The sequence below is a fragment of the Balearica regulorum genome, chromosome 4 (assembly GCF_011004875.1).
Source record: "Balearica regulorum gibbericeps isolate bBalReg1 chromosome 4, bBalReg1.pri, whole genome shotgun sequence".
In the NCBI taxonomy this organism is placed as follows: Eukaryota; Metazoa; Chordata; class Aves; order Gruiformes; family Gruidae; genus Balearica; species Balearica regulorum.
The window spans coordinates 6,037,976-6,061,904 of record NC_046187.1 but is presented as its reverse complement, the minus strand read 5'-3'; the positions used below and the strand labels follow the sequence as shown (position 1 = coordinate 6,061,904).

Genomic DNA, 23,929 nt, shown 5'->3' with positions numbered 1-23,929 from the left:
AGCAACTAAAATAATTAGTGCTGTGTCAACACAAAGTGAAGCTGACAGAGATAGTGTATTTTGAGATCAATTGGTAACAAAAAATGCCAACAACAAACCAGTAAACTTTCAAGCACCTAAACTGTTTTGGGTGTGAATTGAGAAAGAAAAAAAAAAAAAAAAAAGGGATATCTGTACTTGCAATGACTATGTTGTAAAACTCAAAATAGCCCGTTTCCTACAGTTACAAATTGTCATCCAGTTACTGTTCCACGGAACTGGGATTTTAATCATGAAGCCTGAGTTTGCAAATTCTTAGGTACTTGAGTAGCCATGCCCTTCTGTTTAGTCTCAGTGGCGATGATGGAAAACAGTGGATGAAGGAAGTCCTGAAACAGAAGCTTGTGCTATGTTTTACTCTGAAACCACATCTTGCTCTAATTTTATCTGGTTCTCACATATTAAGGCACACATTTGCATCTGCACATATTTTTCTGTCAGACTGAGTACCTAACTGAACAGCAGAAAAGGTTGATGCTGACATACTTAAGGGAAAATCCCTTTCTAGCATGCTTTTCTGGGTGAAGCACGTGGACCGGTTTTAGAGAGGAAGAGGTAGATTCTTCTTCTGGTTTAAGACCTGATTGTGTTCTTCAACTACAACCTCTTTTTTCTTTTTTTTTTCTTTTTTTTTTTTTTTTTTACCATGGGCACCAGATTGGGAAAAGGAGGTGCAATGGATATCATAGCAAGCACTGCTAGCATAGCAGCAGCCTTAGGAATAAAGCCAAGAGCAAAGCTTGACCAAAATGTAAGCAAACAGAAGGCTCCCCAGAAGTCACGAAATTTTAACCTGAGTAATCTCAGAGTAAATTTAGCTCCTACAGTTCTGCAACTGAACAGTACAATAAATAAAACAAACCCCAACAAACCTCATAGACAGCTGATCAGCTAGGAAGAAAAAAAGAAGACTATTTTACCATTTTGTCATCATCAAGGAAAGATTCACTTTCTTGAATTAAGCATTTTGATGGTTATTGGTTGCACTGCAGTTACTGAACAGACAGAATTTTCAGAAGTGATGAGCGGCTTGAGTACCTATTTTGTAATACTGTAACAGGTGCCTTTCCCAGAATAAAGATCCAGCACTCTGAAAATGAGAACTTTTATCTTCTTGTGATGCTGATGCTTGTAAGAGGATTCAGTGTTGGCCATAGCTGCAAGGCTTTGATTTTTTTTCCATTGCAAACTTCCTGAAGATGACTTGAAAGGCTTTTACACTTAGAAAGACCAAGTTTTCCTAGAATACAAACTAAAATAATTCTCATTTTTAAACAGGGAAAAAAACCACCCCAAACTCAAAGCTGCTACTAATAGTAATTACAGAATATCATAGAAATAGAACAGAAATTAATAAAAGGCTTCAAAGCAGTTGAACCCATTTCACCCTTGCAGGCAGGGTTGTATGCTGCCACTTGTGAGTTCACTCAGTGAGCTTCTGAGGGGCAGAAAATCCTGCCTGGTCCCATTTGCTTCCTGGGAAGCTTTTTCCATGCCTGGTAGCTGACTGGCTTATTCCAGCTCTTCACAGCAGTGTCTCTACAGGAGCTTCTGGCTACCAGCTCCCTGCCAGGCATTCTTGGCAGCCACGCTCCAAAGTAGCTGAAACTTTCTTTTCTGACCGTGCTCAAACTGATTGCCATAAAAGAGGATTGTTTCCCCTTTCACCCCAGTCTTTAAAGTAATACAAGACAGCTATGAACAAAAAAGAAGGATAAGACAGATATCATCTGCCGTAGTGATTAGAGCTGCCTGATGAATTTTGAAAAATACATGGCCAATTCTCTTCTGTAACCATGCTCTTCTGTAGCACAGAACAAAAATTGTAAACACCAAGGATAATGCTTCATAGGCTAAGTATGAGTATGAATAGGGTGAAAAAAAGTGTGAGGAGTGGGAGAAAATTGGATAAAGGTCTTACTAAGAATTCATGCTGCTTAAGAGAATTTAAATGTTTTAAATTATAATTCACAGATATTACAGAAGGTTTCATACGCTTAGTCAAACTTTCATGTGCAGGTTTGCTCACTATAGTGCTTTCTTAATACATTTAAACATGTTTTGATAATAGCAATAGAGCAGTGGAAGCCAAGAACAGAAGAGCTCATGTGGGCATTAAGGAAGTATTTTTATAATACACCTAGAAGAGAAATTATCAACCACTCTTCTAGGAGGAGCCAGATGTCACCAGCTCTCCAAAGAGAAAGTGATCGTTCTTGTTGTATTAATTTCATTTTCTTAAGCTACTGCACTTCATTTGCTTGTCTGGAGAGCAGACTCTGCTCTGTTGCTCTCCTTTGTTTTCCATGTCTACTTGAACTATGCTCAAATGTAAAGAAAGATTTGTTTATATTCAGTGGTGATTGATACTACAATTAATGTTAGAGCCCAGCAGTAGGAGTAATGACATTTTCTTTCCTCATTTGGGATGGGTAGAAGGAACATGAGAGAAGGGAAGGAGGAGTAAGGGATGAGAAATGGATGAAAAGAGAATGTAAGTTAGTTACGCTCTTGCTCTAAAATGTGTGATGGATGCCAGCTAGATGAAGGCCTCTGTGTCTGTGTATTTTAGGGAGGCTATAAAAAGTGACACAGCTTTGACCACTGCAGACTATGATGTGGTTTTACATGTGATTATGGAGAAGTCAGAGGCAGTTATACTGTAAGAGGTTTCCAAGTTTGTATTTCTCCACTCCAGAGATTATTTCCTGCAGTCTGTTTTCTTGTGATTTTTTTTTTTAGTGTAACTAGTAAATGCCATGACACAGACTGACTTGCTCATTTAAAGAGGAAAAGACTAAATCAGGGAAATTAAGGTTCATGCAAGCATTAGGTTGGACTTTATAAAACTTGCTGACCAGTTTGTCACTCTGTTACATCATATTTAGCAAGTCTTGATTTTGCACATTAGCAGCTACAGTAGGTATGATTTCACCATAGTAAAATCTGATTTTTAGCTGTCTGTAACAAGAGCGTGACTAGATTTTCCCCACAAGACCTTTACTGCAGTGTTAGAGATGGTGCTGATTTGCATGGCAGTGTCCAGCCTGTATGTAGTTGGGATACTGCCCACGTCTGAGGTGCCATTTCAGTCCCTGGCTGCAAGAGTGGCTTAGGCAGCTCCTGGGGAGCGCTCACGTTCGTTAGCACCAACGGACGTCCCCTCAGCACAGTGCACGGCTGACATCGTTCCCACTGTGCAAAACAGGCACGCTTGGTTTCTCCTTGGGTATCTTCTCTGTTTTTCTGTAGACATTTACCAAACAGCGCAGCAGCTAGCAAACGTATACTCTGTTACCTTTGGCCAACACTGCTAACTGTGTTTTCCTCCAAAATTTACTTTCCTGGTGTTCTGTGCAGACCTGTTCATGCTTTGCAGACACCCTCTTCAGCTGTCATTTTTGCAGAAGCTTCCTGAGCTTCCTGTGACTGTGTAGCACTAGGACAAATTTTCCTTCAGATTCTTTAACTGGTCCGGTTTCTTCGGGCTGGAAAACTTTAACAGGTCTTTGAAAGTTTGCTTGGATCTGGAAACAGTTGTTCAGGTTTGCAACTGCATTTACAGTCTGGTTTTCAACTAGGATTTTCCAGGTCATTTAAAACTGCGTATTTGATTCAATAGTTTCAAGTGCTGGGGTGAGGCAAGGTGTCTGTGCTTGAGTATCATTGCCCTTGAGAGCAGATGTGCAACATGGAAGATTTCTGATTGTATTTTTATGAATCAGATGCTCAGTGTTGGTACTTTGTAGACAGAGACAGACTCTGACTCCATGAGTTTATAATCTATAGAACTGTAGCAGGCCAGTGCAAGGTAGCAGGACATTGTGAGAAGATGATAGATAAGTGCTGTTCATGTCACTTGTGTCAAGTTACAGTACCCTCTCCTTCAGCAGCTGACTCTTGACTCTTCACGTGCCCTAACTTAAGTACAGTCAGAACACAAAATTATGCAGTAACAGCCTGCAAATGATTGCTGCAAATGCAGCTGTGACAGATGGACAGACCATGGGTGAAAGGAGTCAACATCATTCTCTGATCTGGCACTAACATCTGGATAAACTTCAGCATTCAGCTGGTCTGTTTCCCTATGTGTATAATAGGGTTATTGCTGCTTCTGCAAAGAACATTGACATTAACTTTTAATAATGTTATAATACTCGACCTCTTTCTTAAATGTGTGGTGCTTCCTCTTCCTTCTCCACTATGGGGATTTGATGGTTTAATTATTACTACATTCTCTCAGGTAGCAGAGCATATTTATTCATTTTAGAAGTTGGCCTTCTCGCATGTCCCGGAGGATGGCCTTCCTGTTTCACTCAACCTTGCTTTGGTTTACTTGGTTTCATTACCTGACAGTTACTGGCTCGTATTTCTTACAATATGTTAAACTCTACAGAAACGTCAAGAAATGCAGTTGAGGAAATTGCCCTTGTGTTATCAGCCAGTAGTTCTTCCTTCTTTAAACCAATGCTGTGCCTGGGAAGGATATTTTTTGATGGGTAGGATGACTCCGATGTAGAATCTAAAATGTCTTTATTAAGATAACATTTGTTTTTTGATTTCTCTCTTTATATCCCATAAGTTTTCCAGCCAGTCTATAAACCAGGAAAAAATAAAAAGAATGTCAGGGTACGGAGGATATATTTCATATGCAAATGGTATAAAATAGTAGCTTTCTTCCAAGTTGTGTTTTGTATCTTGCAAAAGAGGAGTTGCTTAGTCACATGTTATGAACCACAGATCTGGGAATGTGGCTGTTGAATTCCAGCTTTCACAGGATTACTTTACTTTGTCTAAATCTTTTTTTGGAAATTGAAAGAACTCCCTCAGACTATATTATTTTATGTCAAATTTCACAGGCTAGCTTTCATTCCATTCCTTGGAAAGGAAATACACAACCTCTGCCTCCATTGAAAAAGCCTTAGACCCAGGGATCTTTCCACGATAAGGAAAATGATTTTTCTTTCGTGCTTCCCTCTCAAATTTATCATTATTCAGAATTCCAAGACTGAAGTCAACAATACTTTGCACTTTTCTATTTTGCCCTGACATTCTATGTGAGGTCTGTGGAAGCCTTTTCTTTGTTAATCTTTTACGTGAGTTTAACTTGGTAAGGTTAACCTCTTTTTCCAAATGGGAAACTAAGACATAAGTTGGAAGTGTTGGGTACATTGAGTATTCAAGTGAAGACTTGAGTAGCTTGAAGTTAGATTCATGCTTAGATAAGGTAAGTACTAGAACTGTGAATACAATGTCCTTAAGAGAATAACAACAATACCTGTCATTCTTCATCTTTGTGTAGCTTTTCTTTAGGGAAAGTAAATCAATTTTCCAGTTATGGTTTTCCCCTAAACATCTTGGGGTTTCTGTGGTGTGCTTTTCCCCATAGCTGTTAACACTTTGCTATTACTCCTCTATGAGCATGACTCACTAATTTTTCTATCATGATAGTTCACACTGTCTTAGTGTCACTTAATACTTGTCATACTTACGTAAGTCCTTTTTTACAACTGGAAGCAGGGATAGAAAACCCTGTCATCTTATTTACTGAAAAAACATACCCTTCCTTCCCTTATACAGGCAACTTCCTCTCTCGGGATGAAAGGGCCAGTTGATTGCTATTTACATGCACACTAAGTAGAGTACTGCCTTGCCCGGCATATTAGTCATAGGCAGTGTGCTTCAGCCCGCTGGGAAGCCCCAGCCAGGAAGGAGGAAAAGGTTAAAATCAAAATTCCACCACTTATTTCTGAACCTGGGCTGCTTCCACAGGCAGCACTTGCAGATCTTCTGGGTCTTAATGCAATTCTCCTGCTCTTTTAGCCAACGTAAAATATCTGTTTCATTGCTCTTCTTCTTCCAAAGACCCGCAGTGAAACAAATGCTCAAGGCCGTTCTGGATGTGCGTGGGCAGTTGTGAGTGACATGGAAGCCCCAGCAGACCCACTAGAAGTAAGTGACTCTTTTGGCTGTCCTCTGAAGTGCTGTCTGATCAACAGGAATGGCTTGAGCTGGTGCAGGTGTCATGTGTGTCACTTTGTAGATTGACAATCATGAACTTATTTTTGTGTTCCAGTAGATTTGTCTGAATGATTTACACTATTTAAGAGTAGAAGGAAATGTTAGAAATATTTTTGGATACAGCATTCTTAGAAAGAAAACCTTCCCCAGTGATTTCCCCCCCCCCCTCCCCAAAAGTATCTGGTTATTTTAATTTGTTATACAATCGGTAGAAAACGGTTCATTTTAGTGACCCAACAACTTCTGTGAGCAGTATTCAGGCCAGATGGTGCCAAGTGTGTATATATAGCTGTTAGATTTGTGGGTTGTCCTATTCACTTCAACAGGACTCTCAAATACTCAGACAGGCCTAGATTCTGAAAACAATTCAACATGTGAATATCTCCATTGACTGCAAGGTAATTGCTTCAGATGCTTTAAGTTAAACATGTTGATGAACTTCTACAGGAAGAGGGATTAAGTATGTTCTGACATGGAAGTCAAGTGCTCCACATTAGAGCTCAGCAGGACTGGCCATGGGGCAAATATGTGGTCAGGATTTTTGCTTGTGAAAAGACACAACAAAACTATTGTTTGATCTTCATTGGTATTTGGCATTAAATTCTCTAGCTGAAGAAAATAAATTTATTTCAGGGTGTTTAAGACCTCAGAAGTGCTCACACTTTTATTCTAGTTTCTCATAGATTGGTTCAGAATTTAGGGAGAGCAAAAAAAATCCCTGACCAGATATCTGAACATAGTATGTTTTATTTTTAGGAGCACGTATGTTTTTTCCAGTACAGTTCTCTTGAGAGATATATCTCTACTAGGTCACATGGTTGTTTTTGTGACAACCCATAGAAACTTCTTGGAAATTATGATATACAGCGTTGTCATTTATAAAAATGAGGGTTTAGCTGTTGTTGTCCTGCATGGGCAAAACTCCACACTTTAAAAACTGGAACAATTGCAGACTGATTTCCTAATTTCTCCAAATGGCCTATTTGTTTTCTGTATTGCTGCTTTTGAACCCATTGTGACAAAGTTTATTGTCTTGGGCCTGCAAGCACTTACCAAGGGCAATACTAGTTATTCTAGTTCTTGTAAATGAAGGGAATTACTTATGCCCACTTAACTTATGCTCAACTTCTGTGGCTTGAACTACTTGTTTGTATTACCATCTGTAAGAAAATTAAAATCCTATTTGGTGTTCTGTGTCTCAGATGGGTACAAATAGACATAATTTTGTTTATTTCAGTGACCATTTGCATAATACTTCGGTTAAAGCAGATGTACACTTCAGAGTCTGTTGTCAGCAGGTGTAAAGGTACTGAAATACAAATGCAATGTGAGAAAATGTCACTGTTTCAGTTTCTTTACATGCACATGGAAGAGCGGATGAGAGTTTTATATGATAATCTTGACTTGAAGAGAAGATGCCAAAAGCATTCATTTTTGAACATTTCTTTTCTCCAGTCAAGGCACGTATTACTGACCAAAAAGAAGACAATATCAGCCATTCCTCTGGAACAACAGATCCTCTCACTGGAAAAGCAGAAACGAGAGGTAATCTTAAGTTTACCCTTAACCTTTACAGATATAACTTCTAAGACAGACATGACAATATCAGTAATATGCCTAGGGCAGGAAATCACTGAATGCGTTACCACTGTTACTTGCACTGTGTTTATGCTGCAGTTGGTTTTACCCACCTGTCCAGCAAGGCCTATGTTTTTCCTGTGGGAATCTCATTCTGCGCTCTCCTGCCTGAGACAATTTCTGAGTGGAGACTTTCTGATTTGAATTTCTTCATAGCCTGAAGTGTGCAAGCACTTAAAGCTATGTTTAAACTAGTTCCTATAGTCCTACTTCTCTCTACCAAGCTAGGCAGAGTGATATTTGGAGAACTGTTCCTAAAAACAAATGATGACTTATTGTAACATGGCTATGAATCTAGAAGAGCAGACATTTATACGGTACAAAGGGCAAATTTTCTTAATGATTGCTTTTGTTAAGGCCAAGGAACCACTGTGATTAGTAGCCAGTGGAGTCGGTCACAGGTAGCAGCAAACAGGAAGCTGTTATTTTGCTGAGCATCCGAAATAGTGCCCCTATATCCTACAAAGCAAAATGCTTCAGAGGGACCTATTTGGCTTTCTCCAATAAAAACGCATGCATGCCGACTTCATTCCTACCACTTACATGCCTTGTGTTAGCCAATTTTCCCATCTTGCACACATACACTTGCTCGGTTTAGTGGTACTGAGAAAGGCAAGCAGCTTTAGCACCCAGTAGTAATTGCAGTCAATAGGAGTCTTCATTTGTTAGAAGTCAGAGACCTTCTAATTGGAAATATGTTTGTGGGACTTAAAGCAAACTAACAAGAAAGTCCTTGGCCATTTAGGAGTTGCAGCTTGGGATTTGTACAGTGTTGCAAATGACTCACCTGTAGCTTATGGTGTATTTGCATGTTTCTTGAATGTTACTTCCTGAACATTTATGTACTTTAACTGAAATACCAGTCTGGCAGATGGGCGGTAAAGCTTGCCAAACTTTAAACTGGCTTTTTCTGAAATGAACTGGCCAGATAATGAGGAGGTTGTGAACACTCATAGCTGGAGGATTAAAATGCCAGTCTATTTTTTATTTATTGACAATGTTGAAATAAGGGTTATTTACTGTGACTTCCTGATAATTACAGCTTCTGGAGGTGAACAAGCAATGGGATCATCAATTTAGAAGTATGAAACAGCTTTATGAAAAACAGGTAACAATGTTGACTACTTCTATCGGAATATGCATGCCACCTGCTAAGTCTGTGCTTAAGTACCAACCAGCCATAGCTATAGTAAATATCTTAAGAGGGAAAGGTATCATATCTTGTCTTTAGCTCACAAATTAAAAAAGCTTCATCACACAAAAGTGAAGCTAATGTGTGTACAATCTTCAGTAGGACAAGGTAACCAGAGAAGCAGGGCATCTCTAAAATAGTAGGGACCAGGGTGGACGTGGCAGCAGAGATCTTCAGGCCTTCCACAAGGTAATAAAAATTGCTCATGCTTCAGAGCACAATTAACTGAAAATTTGCCTGCAGTGCATGGTATGCCCAGCCACTGATCTGCATCATCACATACTGTATGATGTCCCATCTCTTGTGGCTGGCTTGTGAAGCCTGGAAGCTCACTGGGGCTTCCAGTAAGGAGGGAGCTCTCGGATAAATTCTCCATGAATGCTGCCTTCTATAAGCAGAGAGGCTTTTTTGTGTTTGAGAAACTGCTCTGTACAAAAGCTCTTCGTTAAAAAAATAAATTGTAAATGAATACTTTTTATTTCCTTTTTTGACAAGATCCCATTCATGACAAGATCCATTTCATTCCTAGCTTGCGGCTGCGTGGCATCTTTGCTGCAGACATTATAATCAGCTGCCTAGTGAAGCTGGCTGCTTACAATTTTGCCTGATATTCCAAAAAACAAGTTCGTTCCTTGACCGACACTTCTCATCTCCTGTTTCCTTCTATGAAAAGGAAGTTTGCAGAATGACCTTGTGTACTCAGCAGGAGAATTTTCTCTGTAGTATTTTCCAGTAAGCTTTACTGAGATCTGGATCATTTCTTTGATTTTTTTTTTTTTCCCCTCCCCCAAAGATAAGAGGAATTTAAATGACTCTTCTTCATTTAATATGGGACTGGTTTATGCTTCTGGCTAGATCATTGGGATGTGTGCCACTGCACAGAGACTCCAAATTGCAAAATTAAAAAAATCCCAAAACAAAAAAAACCATTAAAATGGAAAATTCATTTGGAGGGACAGACCAATGGTAGCTGTCCTTTGGCAGCAAAGTAGTGTGAAGCCCAACAGATAATTTGCCCAGAATCATTAAGAGTCTCCACTGGAGACAGAGCAGTGGAGCTTGGAGGTGGGGAGGGGAAGGTCAGTTGCTGGGGAATTTAGACACAACCAGATCCACTCCTTTACACAGATCTGCTGAGAACTGAAAGGATTTGAAGGTGCCTTCGAGGTGCTGTGCCTTTCAGGATCCCCAGTCAGCCCACCGTGGTCTGTCATTTGCTTTTCAGCTGGCAGAAATGAAAGCAAAACTGGACGTGTCAGAGAGGAGAGTCAGTGAGCTGGAGGGAGAGAGACATCGTCTACATCCAGAAGATGAGAGATTGCGAGCCCTGGGCAGAGAGAGGCCGTTGCAGGAAACGGTAGGAGGGTGCACTGTTGTTACCCCATTTGTGCTCGGTATTGAATGCTGTCTTGCCTTTCCTCTTTTCTCTTCTTGCGAGTGGCAGTGTGTGGGGTTGTCGCATAGCAGTGAGATGAGATTGTAGTGTTTTGAGTACTCTTCAACATTGTACCCAAGGTAGTGGCTGATCCTGTGTCTGATCAGAGAACTATGTATAGAGAGTCATTTCAATAGAAATTGGCAGAGAGCATGGCATTAGAGTGCATGGGGAAGTAAAGAGCAGATGGATATGAATAGTGCAGAGATTTCCTTCCTTGCTATTCAGTTTGGGGTGAATTTCTTTGTGAACAAAAATGCTACAATGTGTTCAGATGAAATAGGAACGTCATTACAGATGTTACACAAAGTGCTTGGCAATAAATACTTGAAGCTCCAGACATTCATGTTTTGATATTGACAATATAGGCTTTTATACATGGGCTAGCTATCTCAGCTCCCTGTAAATATTAGCGATGTAGTCAGTGCAGTTATTAAGGCTGAAAGTGCCTGGGCTGATCAGCTGCTCTAGCGCGGTGCTCACCTTGCCCTGAAAGTGGTTAAGCAGTCCTTAGGCACTGGCTCTTGTGTAGGCATTCACATCCAAAGTTAGATCCCTAAGCTGAATTTCCACCACGGTAAAACCACAGACCTGACTGATTGGCGTATTATGTGCCCAAGGTATAGACAAAGCTTTGTGCCTGAAAACAAGTGGCAATTACATCACCTCCAGGCTTAGATAAGATGTAAGTTAGCTGGTGCAGGAAAAGAAATGCAAAGCCCTTAGCTTTTATCTTCATAAGCAAAATATTCATCTTACTTGCTTATCAATTACGGTATGGTCTTAGCTAAGCTTTGATTTCCAACCAATAGGACTATTTATACGTTTTAAAGCAAACTATGTTATTGTGTACTTGCTGAATCACTGCCTGTATTTTCTCTGAGCATGGATTCAATGCAACATAATCCCTTTTCCTGTTCATATTACTAAGGTTTTTACTGCCTCCTCTTTAATATATGATAGCTGTGAAAAATAGCCCTACCTACCTTGTTGAAAAGGTAAGGATGAGTAGTACCTTCTCCCGATTTTTTTAATATATAAATAATGAACTAAATAACAATATAATCCAAAAATCTCTTATGGGGACAGGTTAACATGCATGGAACTTCAGCCTTAGATCAGCAATTTCTTTATAAATGATATACTCAGCCAGTAAGTGCTTCTATTTACTCTGAATTTCTTTAGTTTTTGGATGTCATGCAGGGATGCAGGAGATCTACACCTTTGCAGGGATAGCTGCTAAAAGTAGAGAATTTTGAATGAGCAATGTGGATTATAACACCCATGTCAGCAGCTGTGCCAACTCAAGTTATGGTATGCTGCCCACAGGGCAGGATGAAGAAAAAGCAGTGCCAGGGGATGATTCAGAAAAATGCATAAAGATATGTTCAGCTGAAAGCACGTGAGCAGGCTTGTTACTTTAAAGTTCAGCAGATGCAGAAGAAGCTCAAGCTGACAGATCTACCAAGATTAGGTTTTTAGGGCTTGATGGGTTTTTTTCTGCAGCAACTAACATTCTTCATACTTGCATTTGGTTTTATATATATGTGTGTGTGTGTGTGTATATATATATATTTAATTTTCTTGAAAGATAGCAACCCTTTCTTTTTTAAATGTTTTACTTACTCCCCTATAGCCACGGAGCTGGGATGGGCTGTACAGGGCAATTGCCAGAGCAAAGTAATAAGATGTTTGTTCTCTACTTGCTTATCTAGTCCAGCAGCCTGACAGTACCTTTTACATTTGTTTACTCAGAGTGGCAGTTCTCTGGGTGCTCTGCTGAGCCATTTAGGAAAACCAGCAGCACCAAACAACCCTGAGGCAGATTATATGCTGCCGCTGTCTTACAGATCTTTTTCTTTTTGTTGCTGTTGTTTTGGTTTTTTGTTTTAATGCAGTTGGAGGTATAGTTCTCACAGAATTATACTGTTGTGAACTTTATCTGTCCCCATGTCCTTCATGGCCAACAGAGGAAAACTGACTGGTTTGGAGATTGAAGTTTTTGTTGTTATTGTTCTCACTGGGCATGAGTATGTACCCATAGGCAGTAATCAAAGACCTGGTCACTGGAAAGTGTGGGTGCCATATCACCTAAGAGTTGAATAAGCAGCAATAAGACATAAGAATTCAGATGGTTCAAAAACCTGAACAAACTGGAAATCTCTAGTTATAAATGGCTACGTTCTTAGAGTTGTCAGCCTCCAAGAAGGAGAATGTCTGCTAGGAGGTAGGAAACGAGGATGGCAAAGGTGAAGAGAAGAGCATAGATAAAAGCCTCTGTGTATCTTTGTGTTTTGTTTCTCTTCAGTGTCTGAAAACATACATGCACATGCCAGCTTGAGCTAGTTCTCTGGGTGAGTTCCTATACTCAATGCAGAGATGCCCTGCTAATTTTGCCCGGTTTTGGAGAAAATGAATTGTTCCAACTAACCTAGAACAAAGGAAGATAAAGCTTCTCGTGTAAGCAGCAGTTTCTCAAGGGTGTTTTTCACTGGCTCACTTAACACATGGTGATGCAGTTCTCATAGGCCTGAACAGTAAATGCCTAATTGCTGGCTGCACAGAGATATGCCTGTTGCACAGAAAAAGAAGCATTCATATGGTATCCTTTGCGTGTGATTGTTGGATCTCATTTTTTTAATCACACAAAGCAGCTGCAGAAGAATATTTGAAATACTTCCTTCTTTTTTTTTGTAGAACAGGCCATTCTGTTTTGTATGTCTGAACAGCTTTGGTCCAAGACAGTCTGGCAAAACGGGCTAGTGAGGAATGCATTACCCTGCGAGAGAAGCTTCCAAAATGCCACTTGCTTCAGGGTCTGATTTGGATCTTAGCTTCCTTCATTGTAAATTGAAAATAGCCGCACTAAAAGCGATAGGAGGAGAGAATCACGCTTATAGTTTAGCAAATCTGTCCTAATAATTCCTATAATACATCTTGAAAGACTAGTGTATAAATCCTGTTGCAAGTTAGGGACGTCTTTCTTGTAGTTTGCTGGGGTGGCGACAGCATAGGCACATGCACTAGGAAGGGTCAAGCTCAAGTCAACAACAACTGTGATGGGGTCAAGGAAAGTAGATTTTTAAACCTTGGTTGGTAGCTTGGTAGTTCTTGAGCAGACTGAGACCTGCCCCAGTCTCTCATGTAGTGGAAAAAACCCTCAGACTATGTGATACTGACATATGGTTTTGTCTTTAATGATGTGTGACACTAGGAATGGCTGGGACCCCACCAGTGTTTAGCCCTGGCCTTACGCTATCAGTCCGTAAGAGTAATGCAGATTTGGGATGATCATCTGTATGGTACTGATCTGCTTGGCTTGCCAGCTTTCTTGTGCCTTTGTGCAACTGCAGACTGTAGAGAGCAGGGATTTAGTCTGTGTGTTGTCTCTGTCTCATCATATGGTGAATGGTCAAAACAATTTCAACAGACTTTATCATATCTGGGTTTTACTAACCATCCGCCTTCCTGTTGCCTCCCTTCCCAGCTGTGTTTGGGACAACAAAAATGCAGCACATCTGCCAGACAGCAGATACTCTGAAAATTGTTCTTGAAAAACGGTTCCATCTGCATTTCAGCAGCATTTCTCTGTCCTTTTGCATCCCAGAAAGAAACAAAGGTTCTTAGTGAAGCTCTCCATGAAATGAAGGAAGAGAACAAGCTCCTGAAGCACAAGAATGCCTCAATGATCAGAAAGAAAGAACACTATGAGTGTGAAATAAGTCGTCTCAATAAGGTATGAGCGAGACTGAGCCACTGACCAGGACCTCTTCCTTTAATTCTAGGGCTTCTGTTGCCAAGCAGTGACACTACAAGATGCCCATCTTTTCAATCCTGGGTCAACCACCAGTTTGTGGTACCGAACTTATGATCACCATTAGGGAGCTTGAGAAAGAAGCAAGAACTTACTTTAGCTAATACCTGTGCATGCTGTTCTTGGTAGGTAGTAGGGTTGCACTGTAAGGAGGAAAGTTGAGAGAATCATTGGCTTCTGCTTTGAAACCTCTCTCTGTGTCATATCTAAGCTCCTTCTACATCCTCCCGCCTTAGAACAAAAGGGAAATGGCACAAAGATGCTTTCATATGTATCCAGTGAAACACTGATTAAAAAAAATTCAGACCATTTAAAAACACTTGTTTTACATATATTCTGTGATTGAGAAAAATGCTCCTATCTTACTGTTCATATCCATACATATATATTCATACATATAAGTATGTATGTGTATATATGTCTCGTTGAGGAAACTGCCATAAAATAGCTAAATGGGATTTATTTTTTTTAACTGAGGGAAAGTAATAAATGTAGCTTTGTTTAATCAAAAGATCACATAAAGCAGTGGGTGTTTTCTAACAATTTTGTATTTCATGGTGAACCACAAACACTTCCTGAGGAAATGCACTGCAGTAACCATTGCTGTGTAACTTGAAATGATACACAAGCTAAATGGCCATGATGTGCAACAGTCAAGGCAAAAAAGTAATGCTGCCCTATTAAAAAATCTGACAGGACGTATGAGCTCTAACTCCTTTTGAAACGCATTGACAGGACTTGCTCAAAGCCTCAGTGCAACTTTCATTCAAGATCTGGTTTGTAAAACAACTTATTTCAATGTTTTCTTTTGCTCTCTTTTCTTATGATGTGGTAGGAACTAAGACAGATGGGTAAATAGACCATACTTCTAAATACAACATCAATTTCATGTAGCATACTTTACTGATTTTCTGTATATTTGCAGTCTTCAAATCTCATGCCATGAATGCGCATAAGACTGGAAGGGACCCTCTGTGCTCTTTTAAGTCTAGTCCCCTGGTATTGCAGGTTCTGTGACTTGAAGTTCTTACAAATTCTCTGAAATTAAATAACTTTTTCCTTAAAATTACTTGAGCTCCTTCAACTGTGCTTCTGTTGGAAGGCTGTTCTGGAACTGTAACCCTTCTTTCATTAGATGCTTTCATCTGTTGCAATTGGGCTGTATTTATTCTGGCCAGATGATATTCATTTGTTCTTCTGGTAGCAGTGTTGAACAGATCTGCTGCACTCCTTGTGTGAAGCAGATCTGTCCTCTCTGTGAAAATACAATTGCTCTCAGGGGCACTTGCTCTTTCCCTATAGCTACAGAGAACAATTGTATTTTCACTAGAGGACAGTTTAGCTAAACTGACTCAGTTCTTTTAAAATATAACTATGCCTGCTAATATGCATATGTTTTTCATCTCATTAGTTCTCAGTTTATGGACTATGTTACTACTTGTTTCTAAGTACATTACCTTTTTTACTTTTGGCTTCATCCAACTTTGATCTGGTTATCCAGAGTACCCAAAGTATAGTCCTATCTGATCCTACTTTGATGTCTGCAGCATGGAAGTGATGTTGCAATGCTGTAATAGTTTGCAATGCTGTATCCTAAGGTTGTTGGCTTTCCTGTGGTTGTTTCTTTATTCACCATATAGTTCAGGTACAAGCCAAATTTCTGACTTATTTCATAACTTTGCTGCAGCACTATCTCAATTGTTATTTAAACATAGACTAATAAGCTCTAATCTATTTCCCCTGTTAAGAAAATCTCTTTTTTATGAAAGACATTAGGTGAAAGAGTGCTTTACTTCATTCTATTTCTCATGTCTATAAAGCAGTTGTCTTCAAAATTTCCTCCCAAGCCTGGCACGCTCTTGAAGTTAGATTAAGAGCTTTCTAGGTGCATGGACAACTTATCCTTTTCAGAGCTTTGGAAACAAAGGTGGTTGTTTTTTCAGTCATATGGTTCCATTTTTTATGCTGAAAAATTCAGAAAACCTCTGTGCTACTTGTCATGCAATTTCAGGTTTCAGTTCTCAGTACTTCTGAATGAATGTTATTTAACACCACATTAAGTTAAGCTCAGTTTAACTCAGTGAGCTGTGAGTTCCCTCTCATTGGTATGTCTTCTTTGCTGTTAGCTATCCTGCCACTGTGCTCTACATTATCCTCCTTGTTGGAAATACTGTCTTTAGTCTTGCTTTCCTGTGTAATGCCCTCCTTCTTGTACTCGTTTTTATAGCAGGGGAAAAAAAGTTATAAATTTATAGTTTAATTTCTTTTGCAACATATAGCTCAGTGTTACTGTCTCTCTTACCCTGCACTTTCATCTACAGGCTACCAAAAATGGTACCTTTTGTTGGGATGAAATCCTTTCTCCAATCCTTAAAGGCATTTTAATTTTTCTTCTTGAAATTATTCATCTAGCTGTCCCTCAAGCATTTTCCTATACAATTTTTTTCAGCTTCCTTGGGGACTGGTTTGTTTGGTTGGGTTTTTCTTTGTACTTTGACTTTTAATGAAGTAGCAATAGCCAAATAATCTCCAAAAATTGCATACAGGACCAATTATAGAAGGTGCCTAGAGGTTCTTTGTCATTTCTCAAATTTGCTAATCTGAAATTATAAATCTTAGTTACATATTTAAAATAGCTTTACTTTTAATTTCAAGTGTCTCATGATCATTATATTCGCAGTTGGTTTTTTAAAACCAGCGGAACAGTAGTATCTTCATTTCTACTATAAATGATTCTAAAACAGCCCCACCTTTTGTCAGTTCAGAGTGATGGGAATTTTGAAAGAAAAATATCCCAGTTATATCTTTGACTATTAGCTTTAGTAGCGTTTAGTCTCCATTTTAGACTTGGGAATCCAGTTCTCCTGTAATGACATAATTCTCAATAATTTGCTGTTGATCTAATAGCAACATTACAAAATTTTACTCCCCCCCTCCATACCTAGCGCTTCTTAGAATGTCTCTTACAATCTTTCCTCAAAGATTTTGATCTGGGTTTAGTATGACCCTAAACCAATTCAGCTTTATTCATTCTGCAGTTTCTTATTTTATTTAAAATAAAACAGAGTCTCGCAGTATTGCTTCCAAATGCAGTTTAAAAAAATCCTCACCATATTTTTCTCTACTGTTAACCTTTTGAAGATTGAATTTTCTGGATTTTCTATTTTTTTCTCCATAATTCTGAGATTAGTGGGAATTGAGCTTTCTAAAATGAATGAAGCTAGCTGAGCTCATATCTTATGTGAGAGACATTGAAAAGTACTGAATGGTGAATATTTGTACTAAAGTAAATAAGAAATATGTGAGTGTAGTGTGTGGTTATTGATAGAGAGGGGTAAGAGCAATTTAAAAATTAGCCCAGCCCAAGGGAGAGCTGTGTAATACTGCTAAATAAAATCTGCAAAAAACTATGGCAGAGTTTAACTAAAATAAAAATAAATAATTTCAGTTAAATAAAACTAAATTTAACTGAAAAATAAAGTAAAAGCATTATTGGTGTAGTGTGTGTATTCATAACTCCCTCTAGTGTCAAACTATAGAGACTACATAACTTCCCCTCAACGGGAGGGTTTACTTCGGTTCCAGTTGAAGAAATTTGTACATTTAGTGCAAAAATGTTTCACTCAGACTTAACTGTAGTCACATTTTTAGGCCATCTTTGCATATTGCTTTTATTTTCTTGGGTTTTTTGTTTGCTTGGTTTTGGCCTCAGCTGAGTTTAGACACCTGTCTCTGTTTTCCCAAATTCTGACTTGCACAGGGAAATGGTATGTTTGAATGAGATTTGCAGCTGTGATTTCCATAGGTAAATGTTGGTTATAGTTATAAGTAAAAACACAGTTCCATAAATGACACTGTCTCAAATTCATGGATGTAGAGTGGGCACTTTAAAAATTTGAACCTAGTCATGCATATATGTTATTCATGGGGTTTATACCCAGTGTATAGAATTGAAGCAACTGCAAGGGAAGAGAAAACCCTCTCAAGTCTGTGACTCTCTCTAATCTGTTTGTTTATAGAGAAAATGTTCTAATAACTTAATTTTTTTTTGGGGGGGGGGGGGGGGGGGGATGTGTCGTAAATCTCTGTTTAGTAATTTTGCTGTTTGACATTGCAGGCCCTTCTGGATGTGTTGAAAAAACAGCGCTCACCTGTTCTTGGGACTCCTTCAGAGAACGGTGACAGGAACAGCGTTGAGGACATGAGAACCCAACTTGACGTTCTCAGACAGCAGGTGAGAACAGTTGGAAGTAAGCCTTTCATACAGCATAATTTTGCTCTCTCTCCCAAGAACTGTGTCTGGTAGGCTTGCTAGGTACAGCTTTTGAAAGGAAGAACCAGTTTAGCCATAACCCGTTCAAATGGTGTTTCCTAAGTTGCTGTCATCATAGCAGTGTCCAAGAAGTGAAACCGAGCCCTTGCAAAGGACTGGAGCAAGGAATTGTGTAGGACTTGAAGCAGCAGAACGGCTCTCCTAACTCTTGGAAATGTCCTGCCAGTTCTCTGCTAGGGTCTGAATTTCATCCAGAGGGAATGCTAAACTTCATGAGTTACTGATTGTGTATTCTGCTGCTTTTTTCTTAGAAGATGATAGTTTAGTGGTTTATCTACGAATCCTAGTCTTGGAAAACTAGAGTGTTGGCATTGCAATTTTTCAAAGTGTGAGACAAAACATTTGCATCTGTAACCTGCATACCAATCACTATAGAGAAGTGTATTTATTTTTTAATCTTTGTTCTGGGCAATTCAAGTGCTTTGTGCATTCTTTTTCTTTCCATATAAAAGAATCTGTTTAAAAACATGATACTTTTCAGATAATTTTACATTTTAGGTCTGTCATCCTGGACAGTGTTAGGGTTAACATTATTGACACACAAATGGATGTGATCAGAATGGGAATTTTATTCAATGGGAATAAAATACTTGTTTCTGTCACGTTTGACAGCAGAGCCAGATTTTGCTCTCTAATGTAATGCTTGCCACATGCTGGAGAATAAAATCCTGCACTTGATTGTACAGTAATGAGTTATTACATTTTACACAATAAAATAGAGTAAACCAATTTTTTTCAGAATTCTCATGGGGTATCCATTTTATGAATGTCTTTTTCTAGTTGTATAAATCAGTTCAGTGAGTACAGACTTCCTTCTGCACGAAATGGAGCAGAAGGCTCTAACTGTATGGAGGAGGGACTCATGGGACAAACAGTGACGTGACAGAGTCTCACCAGAACTTAGCTGTCATCAGCTCATCCCTGGCCACGACAGAAGAGATGAAGGCATTCATTCCTTGGGAGGTGTCCCCCTCTTTCTCGGGGCAACAGAATGTATGGCAAAACTGACAAAGTGGTTCCCTTGCAGCTTCAGCAGATTGTACAGCTGGGGAGTGGAAGTGGGATAGCAGAGAGGGAATTGGGAGAGAAGAAATGAGGAAATATTGAGAAGTGTGTAGATGGGCAGGGATACAAGAGACCTAGGTTTTCGCAAGCAACAGCTTTGGAGGGTCAGGGGTGCACACACCTCCTCCAAGCACGGGCTGTGGAGCTGAGTCTCTACGTGGCCACACAGAAAGCCTTTGTTCCTTTCACACAGTGTTACTCAGGAGGGGGGTTATATCTAGTGGAGCACCATCGGGTCTGAAAAAAACCTTGCAAAAATTAGCTGCAACAGACAAGTCGTGAAAATAATTTAGAGAGCCCTGTGCTCACTTTTTTTCTTCCCCTGAGGTATTAACATTTCTTTAGTCCTCCTGTGAAGTCATAGTGCTGCTGCCAGCAAAAGGAAGACTGGATCTGTACAATGGGCAGGGCATGAGCCACAGCAAGCAAGTTCCTTGGAAATAGGCTGTCAGTGGGCTTTAGTGACCAACCAAGAGGACATGAAAGAACTTCTGAAAGTTCTGGTGGTGGCTCCCTGTTGCTATTATTTGTCAGTAGAAGTGCCACCAGCTGCTTACCAGGTGGATGCTTCCCCATTAGCTGAAGAATTAAGCTAGTCAGCTTAACACCAATTAATTTATAGATTTGTGTTTTGCTTCTGAATCCGTGCGCTTGCTGTCTGTGCCTGGGGTGGTTGGATATTTTTTTAGTGGGATGAAGTGCTATGATTCCTGGCAACTTAAAAAGAGCTAAGCCATTGCATCCTTCAGTATTTGAAAGGCAGCTTATCTTCTAGGAACAGGGTCAAACCTCTGTATGTCCATTTTGAATTGTATACATAACATACACTTTTGCTTCTACACTGAGACAGGTGGGTTCTTTGGCCTGCGGTTTAAGAGGATGAATTAGAAGTCCTATGTTGCAGACAAAAGGTACAAGGGCCAATTATTTTTTCCAGATACAGTTTCTAACACCTAGGGCACAATAATCTACAGTGTTTTTTCCACAGTGCTCCAGCCAAGGTCTAAATTCCTTGACAGTCCTGACTAGTCCAAGTCTTCTGGTCATTAATAGGTGACCACGGGTCTAAATACTATCACTTATTCTGCACGGATTAGTCCTTTGGGCCACGCCTTGGGTAGACAGCTAGCACAGTGGGTAAGGTAAAGCTGCAGACAACTATGAAAAGGCGTAAAGCAAAGCAGGGTCAAGGCCAACAGTATTCAGTAGGCTATAAAAGGGCAGGACGTTATTTGACAATAGTGGCTCATCGTTAGGCTGGATAAGATGATAACGTTCTGTCAGACTGTGTGCTAGAAGTCAGCTTTTTGTGCTGTGTCAGCACCTCCCATCTCCACCAGGATGCTAACTGCTTGCATCTGAGATATGGAGAGGAGTTAAAAGTGCTCTAATTGAAGAGAAAACTGGAAAAAATGTTGGTAAAATTTTTGTCCTACTACTGTTTATCCCTTAAAAAGATCAATGCCTTTAGTATTTACTATCTTATTTATAATATTTAAAACTGATATCTGCCACTCAGCCTTTTAAATTACAAGGGTCTATGAATACTGAAGCTGCGGACTGTTTTGATCAACAGGTGCTATTGGAGAATAGCCATTGCTTGTCACTTTAGTCATAAAAAAGACGAGGGAAACTTTTTGTTGCAGGATTGTAAAGAGGAAGGATCCTTTTGGAATGCACCCTGCTGCTTGGCCAGTGTTTAAAAAGCAACCAAATGACAAAGTGGATGAAACTTTCCATTGTGACTGCTGAAATTCACATACTCGATCCTAATGATTGCAGGTACAAATATATGAAGAAGACTTCAGAAAGGAGAGATCTGACAGAGAAAGACTTAATGAGGAGAAAGAAGCATTGCAGAAAATTAATGAGAGATTACAATCTCAACTGAAGAAACTAAACTCTCAGGTATGAGTCAAAAGAAAGTTACCATTGCCAGCACATGTGTGTATTATTTTTATTTTCTCACTTTCCACACAACCCAAGGCTTTCTGGCTTCCATTAATTGACATCGGATTTTTATGAGGTCACCACCTGGGATGAAATCATTCTGAAGTAATGCAGTAAGAAGATGAGAAATGATTAGAGATGACTTCCAAATTAAGTAGATGAAGGGAGTATTTATTGCAAAAATTCTTCAAACGTATCTTAAAATGAAGGCGGGGGAAACAAAAAACAATTCCAGAAGACTGTTGATTGTTTCACTGGCACTTCATATAAGAGTTGTAACATCAAACCAACTTTTGAAATAAAAGCCTCTCTAATGAATCCTGACCTCTGCAGTGGAATTACAGAGTAATGTTAATATCACTGAGGAAAAAAAAAAAAATTGTCTCCATCCAAATTAACTGAGCAGCCACTGCAATAATTTTTTGTTGCAACATCCTTTCTATCTCTTGACAGTAGTGTCAGTATTCTGTTCACAGACATTCAGGAAGCCATAGTAAAATCATGGCATGCAAAACTCTGAGCTTTCTCAATCCCCTTTAAAAATGATGAAATTTCGAGGTTTCCTGTCTTGACAAAATTGTGCAATGTTTTAAAAGAATGACTGATTACCAGAATGTTCTGTGATGATTTATTGTCCTCCTCAGCATTGTTGTGAAACAGAAACTTCAGTATTGGCTTATTCTCAACCAAGTCATGCATTGATACCAGAAGAGTCTTACAATAGTATCGGAGGCAAGGTGTTGTCAAGTGCCCCTCGTTCCCATCAGCTTCATTGGGAGTGGAGAGCAGGTTGGACATCCTGGCCGATGCTGGGTGCTGCTGCAGTACGGCCCCAGACTTGTCAGTGCTTTTATGGGTACTTGGAAGCATTTCATGCAAGTGTGAAATTAGCAATGCCAGAGGGAAAGCTGTGATTTGCCACTCAGGGCATCCCAGACATATAGAAAAATACCTTGGACAAATCTGTTTGCGTTGCACGCAATAACTTTCAGGTATTTCCCCCACACACCAGCACACTCATGGGTGGCTCAATAAGGTAAAGAATTTTTTTTGTAGGAGATAGACTACTCAAAGACACCTTCTTATCTATTTTGTATTCTCTAGAGACTATAAAAGACTGAATTTCTCGCACAAGCGTAACTGGTCAATGGATGCTGTGAGAACCTCTCATTGCAGTGACAGTGAAGAGGGGGACTGTAAACGGGGCTAAAATGCCTTTCCCACTCCTCCCCAGCTGCTCTGGACCAGGAGAAATGCCAACAGCACTGCACATGTGCAGCACACCCAAAGGGCTGCACAAATGCTGTGTAATGTGTATGTACTTGACTGTCCCTGCATTGCACCAGAAGTTTACACTAGAGATCATATTGTTCACCTTTTCCTGCCTTGGGATTTGATTAAACAGAGCTTGTGAAGGATTTTAAACGTGAGAGGAACCATGTAGAATATGTATTAGTTTTTTAAGTCAGATTATTTAGTTGCGACTCATAGAATCATAGAGCGTTAATCGTCTTTTACCATTCCTTGCTCTGTCCGTAGGCAAATTCCCATTGACTCTGCTGGGACACAGAGAGCCTAAGAAAAGGCAAACCCTAATCTCGAGGCCATCAACTTTGGTCCTTTACCAAAATAATTTATTTTTCTTGTTATGCAAGTGCCTGTTCATGTAGTTCTGCTTCAAACAATTGAAAGCTACTGTGTGTAATGAAAATGTTTCTTGAATATAGAAAACACACAGAAATCTGCTTGCCATATCTTGAAACTGGTATTTTCTTGCATAAAAAGGGTCAAGACTCTGGTGTGGCAGAAGTCAGCTTTCTTAAATAATTTTTTAAATCATGAACAGTTTGAAGGGGCTGAATGAGCAGCATTGTGACCCATGCTGAGAGAGGAGGGTTTCTACCCTGTTGTTTTTTACTGATGAATTTGTACGTGAATATTCTGTTGGCACTGCTAATGCATTTCTTCTTGCTTTTCTTATTTTTTGACAGACAAAAGACTTCCCAGTGCAGCCTGAGAAGCCCAGCTACCCACCTCCCCTCTTCCTCTCACCATGTGTTAATTATGGGAATTGTGGGTTGGTTCTTCACTATCAAGATCCTCGAGTACATCCAGCGTCTCGCAGGGCACACGAGCAGCAACAGCGTTCAGTAAGGTTCCCACCATCTCCCATTTCACAAGGGCACTGATTTTCTCACAGCATGGTGACCACAGGAGAATAATGTGGTGCTATCACAGTGCCATCCTCACCAGTAACTAAATCTGTTGTTTCTTAGTTTATTGTTGGTTTCAGATCAAGATTTTTTACTGCTTTTAGAATTAGCCGTAGGTTTTGGAACAGCCTTGGTAATCTCTGTACAGTCTCTCTTCCCTTACTATCTGCCCCAAAATGCTGATTTTTCTCTGGATACTTGTGGTTTTTTTCTTCCTTGCTGTTCCAGA

At 39.6% G+C, this 23,929-nt stretch overlaps 2 protein-coding genes across 13 annotated transcripts in view; one reads left to right on the top strand and one right to left on the bottom strand.

Annotated features, from left to right (window-relative positions):
• Nucleotides 1-23,929, bottom strand: part of EXOSC9 (exosome component 9) — a 260,026-nt gene that overhangs the window by 196,238 nt on the left and 39,859 nt on the right. The window lies entirely within an intron of this gene.
• Nucleotides 1-23,929, top strand: part of TNIP3 (TNFAIP3 interacting protein 3) — an 81,958-nt gene that overhangs the window by 45,504 nt on the left and 12,525 nt on the right. For 11 of the 12 annotated variants that reach the window (XM_075751068.1, XM_075751067.1, XM_075751066.1 and 8 more), the window contains 8 exons: nt 5,905-5,991; nt 7,516-7,605; nt 8,741-8,806; nt 10,116-10,247; nt 13,933-14,061; nt 18,257-18,373; nt 21,320-21,445; nt 23,479-23,637. In XM_075751068.1, coding sequence (XP_075607183.1) covers nt 5,905-5,991; nt 7,516-7,605; nt 8,741-8,806; nt 10,116-10,247; nt 13,933-14,061; nt 18,257-18,373; nt 21,320-21,445; nt 23,479-23,637 — 906 coding nt within the window. Of the gene's footprint in view, nt 1-4,926; nt 5,267-5,904; nt 5,992-7,515; nt 7,606-8,740; nt 8,807-10,115; nt 10,248-13,932; nt 14,062-18,256; nt 18,374-21,319; nt 21,446-23,478; nt 23,638-23,929 lie in introns of those variants that run through there. The other variant, XM_075751076.1, reaches the window with a different exon arrangement.